Below are 14,270 nucleotides of genomic sequence, written 5' to 3' on the forward strand. Positions count from 1 at the left end.
AGTGTATCTATCAATAATCATATGTAATTTAATTTGTAAAAAATACGAAAAATTTAATTTTAAGCATACCATTTACAATGTATGTTTTATGAAAAACCACATTTTAAGTTTCATAAAATTCTAATCAGTAATTTATCGTTAAATAGACTTTTTAAAATGTTTCAAATTTATCATAAGCTATTTTCTAACAAAAAATTTAACTACAACTAAATGGAATTTCACAAAATATTTTTAAATACATATGACATTTAAAAACGAAAAAATATTTTGATAAAATTCAAGCTCGTATTTTCTAAATACAAACAAAATAATTTCACAATCAAAAAAATTTCAAATGATTTCAAACATAAAAGGAAAAACAGAAATAAAAACTTTAAACAATTGTTCATAAAACATCTTTATTTAAACAAATCGAAATAACATCAGTCGTTCTTTTCTTGCTTTTTCATTTCTATTCCGTATCAGTTCATCTCTAGTTATTCTAAAATTTTTATTATTTGTAAGTAAATATATTTATTATTTGTAAGTAAATATATTTATTATTTGTAAGTAAATCTATTGATTCATCAGATTATTCACACAAAATATTATTACACGAAAAAATTTACAACAACTGTTTTTAAGTAAATAAAAGCGTTTAAATCTAAAAATATTTACTGAAACAATTGGTTATAAAAATCAATGAAGCAAATGAAATAGGAAAAACGATGAGCACGATGACATTTTTACACAAAGACACTTTTGCACAGAGGGTCACTTTTGCACGAAGGGACATTTTTGCACGAGTCATTTTAGCACGGAGAAGCATTTTTGCACGGAGGGTCACTTTTACACGAAGGGGCATTTTTGCACGAGTCATTTTAGCACGAAGACATTTTTGCACGGAGAAGCATTTTTACACGAAGGGACATTTTTGCACGAGTCATTTTAGCACGGAGGAGCATTTTTGCACGGAGAAGCATTTTTACACGAAGGGACATTTTTGCACAAAAGTTACGCTCAATAAAATAAATTAGCATAATAAGTAATAAGTTAGGCCCAATAAGTTTATATATACTTTAATAAACTGAATAAAAATTCGATTAAATACTCAGCAGGAACGGCTGTGAAAAAATAAAAAACTGTGAAAACAATCTTAAAAGAAATTAAGTGTATGGGAAGCAAATCACTTATTTTACAACTTGATTTTGTGTTGAAAAGTTTAAACTAAGCTACAAGTAGCCTTTTACAGAGTTTTAACATTCAAAAAAAAGATTGAGATTAAACTGCTTAAAGTTAAAGAGTACAATAAATTTCTTATAGAAGGCGCAAACTAGAAAAAAAAAGACTATTTCACTAAAAATTTATCTTCTCGTAAGTTTTTTGAGATAAATCAATTTTTTAAAAACAGTCATTTTCAATATTTATGAAAATCACTTGTAAGAAATTGTTGAACATCTGATTAAAATTTTCATTTTAGAAAAACACAATAAACACATATACTTTTTGATTTTTGATCATAAAATTTTTATTTTTTAATTTCTTAAAAAATTAATAGAGATTTTTCTAAATATTGCTTAGAACTTTTCCTACAATTTTTTGGTATTTATCTCAAAAAACTTAGGAAAGAGATAGAGTTTTAGTGAAATAGTCTTTTTTTAGCTTTTTAGTTTGCGTTTTCTAAACTTGGGTGCACGACAATTTGAATTTGGTCAATTCAAATTCCTCAAAATATTTTAAAGGGCCACAACTCAAAAAGTTATATATAATTTTTTGAATAAAAAATGCGTATGTATGTCGAATTATGGGAACGGGTCAAATATGCAGAATGACATTTTTGCACAAACGGTCAAACATGCACGAAAAACTTTTGCACGGAGGGTCATTTTTACCCGAAGGGACATTTTTACACAAGAGTTTAAGAAAATATTATTAAAAAAATATATATATATTGATAAAAAAAAAGTTAACGACCGATGGTAAGGGTCAGGGGTAACAGTGATAGTAAAAAAATAAAAAAAAAAAAAATTCAATCCATGCAAAAGTGACCCCTCGTGCAAAAATTTCCCTTCGAGCATTTTTGATACCTACCCCTAATATTAATACCTACAAACAATTTTTATGGTATATTTATTGAAAAGGAATTCAATTATAATTAATAAAAACCACTGTATTTAAATACTTTTTTATCCATATACCTAAAATAACCTATAATTTTTTAAAGAAAAAAAAAAATTGTAGGTATCAATTAGAGCTACATACGCATTTTTGTTTTTTCGAATACATTTAACTTTTCTAGTAGTGGCCCTTAAAATATTTTTTTAAAGAATTTGAATTGTCGGAATTGAGTTGCTTGAATTTAAATTGTCATGTAACTAAAAAACGTTTTGTACTCTCCAACTTTAACCGGTTAAATCTCAAAAAATTAATTAGAATTTTGAAAATGAGTAAAAAACAACTTGTAGCTTAGTTAAAGCTTTACAAAATAATATCAAGTTGTGTAAAAAAGTTATTTTCTCCTTAAACTGACTATGATCTTAATTTAAACTGATAAAAAGAAACTTGGAAGGCAGCCATGAAATAAAATTTAAATTTTTACAAACAAACTAATACAAACTGGGAAAGCAGGCATGAAAGAATTATTAAATCTTTCCATTTCTCTCTCCAAATGTTTTTTATGTTCTTCACTGGATAAAGTTGTAGTCGCGAGGTCCTTACATTCCTCAGTTAATTGGTGGATAGATGCCATATTGCTCTGTTTCTCACCCTTTAAATAATATATAATATATCAATTTAAGTTTATTTACTTGTTTTTCACCCTTTAAGTAATATGTATTATATCAATTTAAGTTTATTTTATTGTTTTTCACCCTTTAAATAATATGTATCGTATCAATTTAAGTTTATTTAATTGTTTTTCACCCTTTAAATAATATGTATCGTATCAATTTAAGTTTATTTAATTGTTTTTCACCCTTTAAATAATATGTATCGTATCAATTTAAGTTTATTTAATTGTTTTTCACCCTTTAAATAATATGTATTGTATCAATTTAAGTTTATTTAATTGTTTCTCACCCTTTAAATAATATGTATTGTATCAATTTAAGTTTATTTAATTGTTTCTCACCCTTTAAATAATATATATTGTATCAATTTAAGTTTATTTATTTGTTTTTCACCCTTTAAATAATATGTATCGTATCAATTTAAGTTTATTTACTTGTTTTTCACCCTTTAAATAATATGTATTGTATCAATTTAAGTTTATTTACTTGTTTTTCACCCTTTAAATAATATTTATTATATCAATTTAAGTTTATTTACTTGTTTTTCACCCTTTAAATAATATGTATTGTATCAATTTAAGTTTATTTACTTGTTTTTCACCCTTTAAATTATATATATTATATCAATTTAAATTTATTTAATTGTTTTTTACCCTTTAAATAATATGTATTGTATCAATTTAAGTTTATTTACTTGTTTTTCACCCTTTAAATAATATGTATTGTATCAATTTAAGTTTATTTACTTGTTTTTCACCCTTTAAATAATATGTATTGTATCAATTTAAGTTTATTTATTTGTTTTTCACCCTTTAAATAATATTTATTATATCAATTTAAGTTTATTTACTTGTTTTTCACCCTTTAAATAATATGTATTGTATCAATTTAAGTTTATTTACTTGTTTTTCACCCTTTAAATTATATATATTATATCAATTTAAATTTATTTAATTGTTTTTTACCCTTTAAATAATATGTATTGTATCAATTTAAGTTTATTTAATTGTTTTTCACCCTTTAAATAATATGTATTATATCAATTTAAGTTTATTTACTTGTTTTTCACCCTTTAAATAATATGTATTGTATCAATTTAAGTTTATTTATTTGTTTTTCACCCTTTAAATAATATTTATTATATCAATTTAAGTTTATTTACTTGTTTTTCACTCTTTAAATAATATGTATTGTATCAATTTAAGTTTATTTACTTGTTTTTCACCCTTTAAATTATATATATTATATCAATTTAAATTTATTTAATTGTTTTTTACCCTTTAAATAATATGTATTGTATCAATTTAAGTTTATTTACTTGTTTTTCACCCTTTAAATAATATGTATCGTATCAATTTAAGTTTATTTATTTGTTTCTCACCCTTTAAATAATATGTATTGTATCAATTTAAGTTTATTTAATTGTTTTTCACCCTTTAAATAATATGTATCGTATCAATTTAAGTTTATTTACTTGTTTTTCACCCTTTAAATAATATGTATTGTATCAATTTAAGTTTATTTAATTGTTTTTCACCCTTTTAATAATATATATTGTATCAATTTAAGTTTATTTAATTGTTTTTCACCCTTTAAATAATATGTATCGTATCAATTTAAGTTTATTTACTTGTTTTTCACCCTTTAAATAATATATATTATATCAATTTAAGTTTATTTACTTGTTTTTCACCCTTTAAATAATATGTATTGTATCAATTTAAGTTTATTTAATTGTTTTTCACCCTTTAAATAATATGTATTGTATCAATTTAAGTTTATTTACTTGTTTTTCACCCTTTAAATTATATATATTATATCAATTTAAGTTTATTTATTTGTTTCTCACCCTTTAAATAATATGTATTGTATCAATTTAAGTTTATTTAATTGTTTCTCACCCTTTAAATAACATGTATTGTATCAATTTAAGTTTATTTAATTGTTTCTCACCCTTTAAATAATATGTATTGTATCAATTTAAGTTTATTTAATTATTTTTCACCCTTTAAATAATATGTATTGTATCAATTTAAGTTTATTTACTTGTTTTTCACCCTTTAAATTATATATATTATATCAATTTAAATTTATTTACTTGTTTTTTACCCTTTAAATAATATGTATTGTATCAATTTAAGTTTATTTAATTGTTTCTCACCCTTTAAATAATATGTATTGTATCAATTTAAGTTTATTTAATTGTTTCTCACCCTTTAAATAATATGTATTGTATCAATTTAAGTTTATTTAATTGTTTTTCACCCTTTAAATAATATTTATTATATCAATTTAAGTTTATTTACTTGTTTTTCACCCTTTAAATAATATGTATTGTATCAATTTAAGTTTATTTACTTGTTTTTTACCCTTTAAATTATATATATTATATCAATTTAAATTTATTTAATTGTTTTTTACCCTTTAAATAATATGTATTGTATCAATTTAAGTTTATTTACTTGTTTTTCACCCTTTAAATAATATGTATTGTATCAATTTAAGTTTATTTACTTGTTTTTCACCCTTTAAATTATATATATTATATCAATTTAAATTTATTTAATTGTTTTTTACCCTTTAAATAGTATGTATTGTATCAATTTAAGTTTATTTATTTGTTTCTCACCCTTTAAATAATATGTATTGTATCAATTTAAGTTTATTTAATTGTTTTTCACCCTTTAAATAATATATATTGTATCAATTTAAGTTTATTTAATTGTTTTTCACCCTTTAAATAATATGTACTATATCAATTTAAGTTTATTTATTTGTTTCTCACCCTTTTAATAATATGTATTGTACAATTTAAGTTTATTTAATTGTTTTTCACCCTTTTAATAATATGTATTGTATCAATTTAAGTTTATTTATTTGTTTTTGACCCTTTAAGTTATATGTACTATAATTTCACTTATAACATTTTATTTAATTCATGAAAATAATCATGAATAGTATGGCAGGGTAGTGACTATTTTGTTCGCCAATCAAACTATAAAGTTATGATTAATTTAAAAACAGTAAAGTATCAGTAACAACTATTTATAACATTTTGCACTACTGATACATACAAACTATTTTTATTGTAAAAACCTTTTTCATTTTAGAAAACTTTTTTTTTTAATTATACGAGTAATTAAAGCATTCTTATAAAGTTTAAAAACAACCTACAGTAAAAAGTTAAAAAAAACACTAAATTTAGAAAAAAAACTAAATGAATAAGATTTTTGATTAAAATGTGCAGATAAAAAACTTACTTAAAACTTTTTTTTTAATTATAATAGTTTCATAAGATGTATCTTTAAAGCAAAAAGAGCTCAAAATATTTTACAACTTGTTTTTCAATCGAACGCTTCTAGTTAAAAAATCAATAAGTGTCAATGATAAGTTACAACAACAAATTTACAAAAAACCGGAGATTGTATGCTGTGTATTCTTTTACATACATATGCTTGTACATACTTTTGATTACAAACTATTTGACATTTATTATCCGACTTATACTTTAAAAGAAATTTAAACACAGTAGCTATTCTAATTTTTTTTTAACTATTAATCAATAATTTTAATAAAGCTCCTATATAGTGAATAAAATTATACAAAAAACAAAACTTATATAAGTTTTAATTTTTTCTTAGATAAAAAATATGTGTATAAATTTCGTTATTTGTATGTTTTATTTTTCTGGACTGTTAAAAATATTTCATATTTATACTAAAAATATTACAAATTGTTATTAGTCACAAGTTTTAAGAGCTGTATTTTAACCATTGTTTTAATGATTCATTTTGAGTAAAAATTTAATTTTATTGTAACAAATTAATAACTTACATGTTGAGTTAAGAAATTCAACTTCATACCGACATGATATTTCTTTTCCACATGCGCTTTCGCAATTGCCAGTAATTCTAATTTTCTATCTTCTGTAACCACAGGTGTTCTCCTGTTATTAACAACATTAGTATTGTTAGTATTATTATTTTTATTAGTATTATTGTTAATATTATTAACATTAACATTATTACTAGTATTGTTACTATTATTAACATTAACATTATTATTAGTATTGTTAATATTATTAACATTAACGTTATTATTAGTATTGTTACTATTATTATCATTAACATTATTATTAGTATTATTAACATTAACATTATTATAAATATTGTTACTATTATTAACATTAACATTATTATTGTTATTATTAATATTATTATTATTAATATTATTATTAATATTATTATTATTATTACTATTACTATTACTATTATTATTATTATTATTATTATTATTATTATTATTATTATTATTATTATTATTATTATTATTATTATTATTATTAACATTATTATTATTATTATTATTATTATTATATGTAAATAAGATATAATACAAACCTTCTTCTTGGAGATTTCCTTCGAGACCGGCTTCTGTCTCTTCTGTTAAAAAACAATTATTTTATTAAAAAAAAAAATTTGCAGTTTTGTCATTTACTTTACTTTAATCTACAAAATATCAACTTTAAAAAATCAGATCATTTACCTGGAACGCGTTCTAGAGGATTTTCTACTCCGCGACCTAGAAAATAAATTAAACAAATAATAAAAAAAAATACAATCTAAAAATAATAGCAATGTTGGTATTAAACAAAACAAAAAAGTGAAACAACAAGACAAAAATATATAACCTTGTTATACAAACACTTTGAAAAAGTATTAAAAGTTATAGAACCTTGTACAACAGGCAAGGTATTTGAAAAATTAATAAAATAACAAAGTATAAATACCTGGATCTATGTTTTCTACTGTGAGGAGATTTTCTTCTATTTCTGTGTCTTGATCTGTTATTTTTTGTTATATAAATAGATTTATATATAGAGGCTTATTGTTAATTTTGTACCAATTATATAATTATCACATATAATGATTATTTAAAAACAGCTTACTTTTAAACAAAGCTTAAATATTTTTTTTACAATTAGCTACAAAGTATAATATTTAAAAAAAAGAAAATTAAGAATATGTTTTAAAATTGACTACTTTAAACTTTCAACATTTTTTTGTTATCTAATAAAAAATTACCAAGTCACAATCAAACCTAGGGTGACTAAAATATTAATTAAATATCAATATTTAACCAATTATTCAAATTAAAACCTTGATCTTGATCTTTTTCTTGATTTTTTTCCTCTATCACGAGAATGAGACCTTGAATATTAATGTTTAATTATTTATTAAGAACTTTTTTCAAATATGCTAAACTATTTAACTTGAGTTGCCAATGGTTATTGAGAAATTTCTTCCAGTTTTTTTGAAAGTGCATGTTTTTGGGTCTTTTTTTAGTTTAAGGTTATTTTGAGGTTAGTTTTAAGTAGCTGACAACATTGATAAGATACTGTAAAGCTTTATAGTTGTGTTTTTTAACAATCAAAAAATTTGATGTTGACGAAATATTTTAGTCCATATGATAGAATTTTTGGGTCAATAAAAACTAAAATTTGTTAAAAATTCCAGATTTTTTCAGGTTTTTTACTGATTTTTGTTCAAAACTTGAAGTTTTTTTTTTCAAATTTCTAAGAATTCCAGATTTTGTGGCAACCCTGTACTATATCAAACTCTAACCAAAACAAATCTTGTACATTATGTACTCTTAAATTTATTTAAGTTTAATGCTGAAATTGTTATTTTTAAACGCATAAACTTAAATTAAGTATACTTCATGACCAATAAACTTCATCATAAGAAACTAGTACGTAATGAAAAATTAGTCCAGCCAAAAAGAAAAGTAAAATCTATTTGTAAGTTCGAAATTACTCAAAGTGATTCCAGGAAGTAACCATGTGTTTTAATAATATAAAATATAATGTGTTTAGTAAACTTAATTACCTCGATCTTTTGTGATGGGACCTTTTTCTTCTCCGGTGGCTTGATGAACTGAAAATTATTTATTTATTGACTTTTTTATAAAAAAAATTATATTTTCAATTTATTCTACAATATCATAGATAAGCTTTAATCACTAATAGAAAAGCTTTTATTTGGTTTTTTAGATAAATAATATCTTTACACTTAAAATTAAATCAATGTTATTGTGCTCTGTTAATTAAATAAGTATTTTTAATGGTCAACTTATACACTAGCACATTAATTAATTACACATTAATTACACAACAAAATTACATATGTGTACCACATTTTCAACATACCAAGTATCACCAAAAATAAAATTTATACATTATCTGCAAACAAACCTGGTTTTGTGGTCCTTCTTTTTGTGTTTCTTCAACTTTTTATCAACTGATTCTTCGCGCTTTTGTTCCATTGTGACATCATCATCATTCACTTGTACTTGGGCGACCTCTTCAACGACAATTTCTTCTTCAACACTTTCTTCCTCCCTCTTCTTCTCAAGTTCTCTCTGCTTCTTCTTTTGCAATAATCTGCGTTTGATAATTAATTCTAACCCATCTTCTGTATTATTTGATGAGGTATCTTCTGTGTTGAATGCTTGCTTTTTATTTGTTCAATAAACAACTATAAGAGTTTAAAAATATCTGTACTTTTTGTTCCAGAAGTTAATTTGGGAGGAGATTTATTTGCTAATGGAGTTTTTTTTCAATAAATCAATTAAATTTACTATGAAATTTGTACATATAAAAAGATCTGTACTTGTCGTTACTTTTTTAATTTTACTAAAAAGAGTCTGAATTTTAGGTGACACAGAAAGTGGTTGTTTTTAAAAATGTAACAAACAATATTTTATAAACATAAAAAATAAAGCATAAACAATCCAATATTTTTCACTAAAACTCTATAAAATCTATTTAACATAAAAATAAACTACAGATGAGTAAGTAAAAGTGAGACACAACTTTAGAAACTTGTATACAACTTGCTAGACTCATTTATTACAATATTTTGTCACACCGTAGGTTGTCACACATTCTTTTAAACTTATTTTACAACTTAACAACTTGAAAGTTTTAAGAGCTTTAGTATGATATTTAAAATGCTGTTATGATTCTTATTCAATTATCAAGTGTCAAAAACTACAACTAGAACATAAAATGGCTGCTACCCTTAGAAATTTATACCAAGAAAATCAACAATTATTGTATATTAGTTGCAACTTTAATATGAACTACTTAAATTAATGAGCATAATCATCTTACTAATTTTCCTCATATAAAATCCCTTATGCTATATTTATTGTGAAAAAACTTCAGTGTGATATAAGTTGAGAACCTAAAATAGGTTTCTTACACCAAGTAATATTTTAATAGTACATATTTAAAAACTTATTCAACTTACTTAAAAGTTATTATTTTTATGTTTACAAAAAACTTAACATACACTTTTTAATGTGGCTCTTAATATAATGTGTTTTTAAAAGTTTATGTTAACTTTTTAACAACATACCAATAGGTTTTATTTAAAAAATATTCATGAAACAAACTGTATATAGCACGCAATAAGATGCTAACATATATTCTAATATAATGATATTTTTACAAAACTAATTTAGTTTTTCATTAGCTAATAAATATTAATCTCCCTTATGACTTAATAAACATCTACAGTTTACTTGGTTTACTAATTTATTTATGTTGCTTTTAGGTGGACTGTTCAAATATGCTTTAAAAGTTACTTTTACGCAACGAGATACTTTTGCACAAGGGGTCACTTTTTCACAAAGGGTCACATTTGCCTAGATAAAAACAAATAAAAGTTTAATAAAATTAAATAAATTACAGTAAGGGTAAGTAAGGGTGAACAGTAACCGTAAAACTACAGTACAAAAAATTAATGATAATAAAAAAAGACCACAAGTAAGGGTTAGAGATAACAGTGATAGTAAAAAAAAACAAAAATAATAACTTAAATAAAATAAAAACCAATCAAGGGTAAGGGTTAGGAATAACAGTAATTGTAAAAAAAATAAAATGAAACAAAAAAAATTAGAAAAAATTGAAAAATTTTAACCCATACAAAAGTGTCTTTGTGCAAAAGTGTCCCTTTGTGCATATTTGGTTTTCTGGTAGGTTAAACTATAACTGGTTCACAATTACTTATAAGAAATAAAAAAAATTAATACAAAAAACTCAAATACCCACCTAATAAGAATTGAAATTCTTAAGCTTTTAAAGTCTTATATATTACTGCAATGACTTACAAGTTATTTTACAAGTCAAAAAAACTAAAAGTATCATATAAATAATTTTAAAAATTAAAAAACATCTTCAAAGAATAGAAAACTTTTTTTTTTGCTTTTTTAATTCAATTTTAAAAGAAATATAAAAAAGTTTTTGATAAATGTAATTTTATTAAATTTTTGTGTGAAAAAAGCAATACTTTTTTAAGTACCATACTTGTTTATCATAAAGAACTTTTTAACATCAATTTATTTACTCACACACATTCTTGAAGTTTCATCTTTTATTATTTACAAGCAACCTAAACAGCTTCTTTTTTAGTAAATCAAAAATTATAATATAAGTTTGAACTATTTTTGAAATAATCTTTAAACAGTATTTTGCAAGTAAAATATAAAGTATTAAAAATTAAGGTTTGATAATTTACAACTAATAGTATCTAGTCTTTGAAAAAACACACACTTATTTACTAAGACTGTCAGATAAGTTAATTATACTAAAAACATCTTTAAATCAAATGAATTAAATCCAACTTCTTAAATCAAGTATATGTTAGTTAAACATTTGTCTCTGATGTTAGTTTGATTATAAAATTCTAAACTTGTAACTTAAGTAAAACAGTTTTAATTTTATTTACATTAGGAGTTGAAATATGTTTCATTCACTTTTACAAATTGTAATAAAAAATTGTTTAATTAAAAATTATTCTTCAGAGTTTAAGGTGCCTAAAATCAGTTAAACAAATTTTGAGCTAAATACTTTAATAATTATAGATTGTAGAAAATATTATTAGTACTTACCTTTAATTTGTTCTGATTTTCCATTTTTATCGTGTTCACTACTATAAATATTAAAATTAACAACTTTAGATAATTACCAAGTAACAAGTTTTCACCAAAAACTTAACAAACTAAAAAGTAAAACTTTGTTGCTTTAGTTTACTTAAACCTTGAGAAGTTAAGTTTAGATTTTTTTTAGTTTTGATAAAAAACTACTTGATTATTTACATTATATTTTTAATAATACATGTTTATTACAATGTTTTAATTATTCATTATTTAGACTATAAAAAGCTTATAAATAATTTATAATATAAACAGCAATAGTAAAAATACTGTATTTAATTTAAAGAAACAACTAGTTAAAAAAATATCACACAACCAACCATTTAACTGAATATTGTTGTAACTTTTTTTCTGCAAAATTTTTTAATTCCAAATTAAATGAATCAATACCATTTGCCATCTTGTATGCAATAATGTTCAGTAAAGCTTTGAAATTTAGTAAAACTATTTTATCTGCAGAATAATAGTTTCATTTTAACATTAAAGGCATTTGTTTGAAATAAAAACAAATTAAGACTTTTATGTGTATCTTTGCCTTTAACCTAACATTTATATTGATTATAATACTTAAGGGAATAGTGGGGTTATTACTTTTTTCACAATTTGATCTGATTTTGTAGAGTTTTAACAAAACACTTAATATAGACTTTAAAAATTCAAAATAATTTTTGAGATATAGCAGGTCAAAGTAAGAGGCTATAATTGGTTCATTATGAAAGGCACAAACTAAAATTGCAAAAAAAAAGACTATTTCACTAAAAATCAATCTTCTCCTACATTTTTTGAGATAAATATCTCAAGCTTTCAGGAAGTGTTCCTTGTAATATTTAAAAATTTCTGTTGCAAGGATTTTTTTTAAATAATAAAAAAATTTATACAAAAATAAACAAAAAATACTTTTTTTTTTGTTTTTTAGTCATAATTTTTTTCTTTTTAATTTTGTTCTGACAGAATTTTCTAATCATTGCAAGGAACATTTCCTGAAAATTTCAGGTAGTAATCTCAAAAAACGCAGGATGAAATAGATTTTTAGTGATTTCTAGTTATTTGCTGTTTTAGTTTGCGCCTCCCATAAGGAACTATTGTAATCTCCAACATTGACTGGCTATATCTTAAAAATTATCTTGAGTTTTAAAAACCTGTAAAAAGCAACTTGTAGCTTAGTTAAAACTCATAAAAATAAGATTAAATTGTGAAAAGGTAATTTAATTTTTTTTTTCTAAAAAGCAGCGTATAGTATATACTCTAAGCTTTAAAATAAAAGCAAATGTTGTTTTTTGTATAGAAAAAAAAATGTTGGACCCCTTATACCTTTAGCTTCTATTTAGGCTGATCATACTTGTAGATAAATGGTACAACTGAAAATATTTTACTCTAAATAGTTTACTTTAATTTTTTTAACACCTATTGCCTTCAATCTATATAAAATTATAACTAACTTTTATAGAATAGTAATTAAGTTTTTAATTTAGATTACTATATTATATTAATTCATAAATAGTTAAGAATAACTAAACCATATGCTGCTTTTTCAACAATGTTAAATTTTAATTTAAAAAAAAGTTGATTAAAGTGCTGGCTGATTTTCAAAGTGTAATTATTTATCTGAGTATAAAGAAAAAAAAACAGATTAATGAAGAAAAAGCTTTAACAAATAATAAAAATATTTAGAAAAAATTAAAATAAATTTTCAAATTCAACACAAAAGATTAGCTATCTAAGGATTTTAAGATTTAAGTAATTATTGCTTTAATTGTTTAAAATCAAACTGTGCTTTACAATTTATTTTTAATTTTAAAAAATTAAAGGGAAAATTAATATTTATTTTTATAATATAAAAAAATCAGTCTCAAACTCTATCCTTAAAATGATTAACATTTTCTGGGGTAAAGCAAGTGTAACATCATATATAGTTTTACCTGCCCCATTAACAATTAATATTTAACTATGCAAAAACAAAATAAACAAAAACTATCTTTTAAACTAATAAAAAACCTTAGGTGTCTGCCATTTGGAGAACACTCACAAGGCTAAAATATTCAATTTATATCCAAGTTCTATCTATTTCCTGAAAAAAATCTATTTTTACAAAAAAAAATTAAAATCTTTTTCAAAACTTGTTTTTGTCTGTAAAGATTATACTTATAAATTTTGAAAGTTGTTGCTTAAAGATACTAGAGAGGCTTTAATAAAACAGGCTGCTGTTATCAGCTTTTATTGTTTTTGTGTTGACCTTTAGGTTTGAATCTTGCAAATATCTATAGTAAATTAATTTTAAAACTTATTATTAAAACATTTTGTTAAAAATGTTTTGGACTTTCTTTTGGAGATTACACAAAAAAGCACTATTTTTGTATATTTGTTTAAATATCTGATCTACTACCACTACTGACTTACTGTACTGTTTATAGTAATTAAACAAAACTTATTTAGAAAAATTCCCTATGTATGGATTTTTGAAGCTTGAACATTTAAAATATATAGTATCAAAGCTATGACGAC

General features: G+C 22.2%; 1 protein-coding gene across 3 annotated transcripts; it reads right to left on the reverse strand.

Annotated features, from left to right (window-relative positions):
• Positions 1–416: 416 nt before the first annotated feature.
• LOC145829633 (uncharacterized) lies at positions 417–12,217 on the reverse strand. Of its 3 annotated transcripts, none has more exons than XM_082937483.1 (11): positions 12,089–12,217; positions 11,724–11,764; positions 9,022–9,262; positions 8,657–8,704; positions 7,928–7,978; positions 7,558–7,611; positions 7,314–7,349; positions 7,169–7,210; positions 6,603–6,714; positions 2,597–2,746; positions 417–481 (listed from the first exon to the last, which is right to left on the reverse strand). In XM_082937483.1, the coding sequence occupies exons 1-11, from the start codon at positions 12,166–12,168 to the stop codon at positions 473–475; spliced, it is 864 nt and encodes a 287-aa protein (XP_082793609.1). In that variant the 5' UTR covers positions 12,169–12,217; the 3' UTR covers positions 417–472. The 3 variants fall into 3 exon arrangements, with proteins under 3 accessions (XP_082793609.1, XP_082793610.1, XP_082793608.1); XM_082937484.1 differs by having other exon boundaries at positions 6,636–6,714; positions 9,022–9,265; XM_082937482.1 differs by having other exon boundaries at positions 9,022–9,265.
• Between the last annotated feature and the right edge of the window lie 2,053 nt (positions 12,218–14,270).

The sequence above is a fragment of the Thalia democratica genome, chromosome 2 (genome assembly GCF_965202585.1).
Source record: "Thalia democratica chromosome 2, ktThaDemo2.hap1.1, whole genome shotgun sequence".
Lineage (NCBI taxonomy): Eukaryota > Metazoa > Chordata > Thaliacea > Salpida > Salpidae > Thalia > Thalia democratica.

Coding starts and splice junctions, on each gene's coding strand:
- LOC145829633 (XM_082937482.1), bottom strand. CDS start 12,168: ATGGCAAATGGTATTGATTCATTTAATTTGGAATTAAAAAATTTTGCA. Junction 11,765..12,088: donor CAACAATATTCAGTTAAATG/GTTGGTTGTGTG, acceptor TAATATTTATAG/TAGTGAACACGATAAAAATG. Junction 9,266..11,723: donor AAAATCAGAACAAATTAAAG/GTAAGTACTAAT, acceptor CATTCAACACAG/AAGATACCTCATCAAATAAT.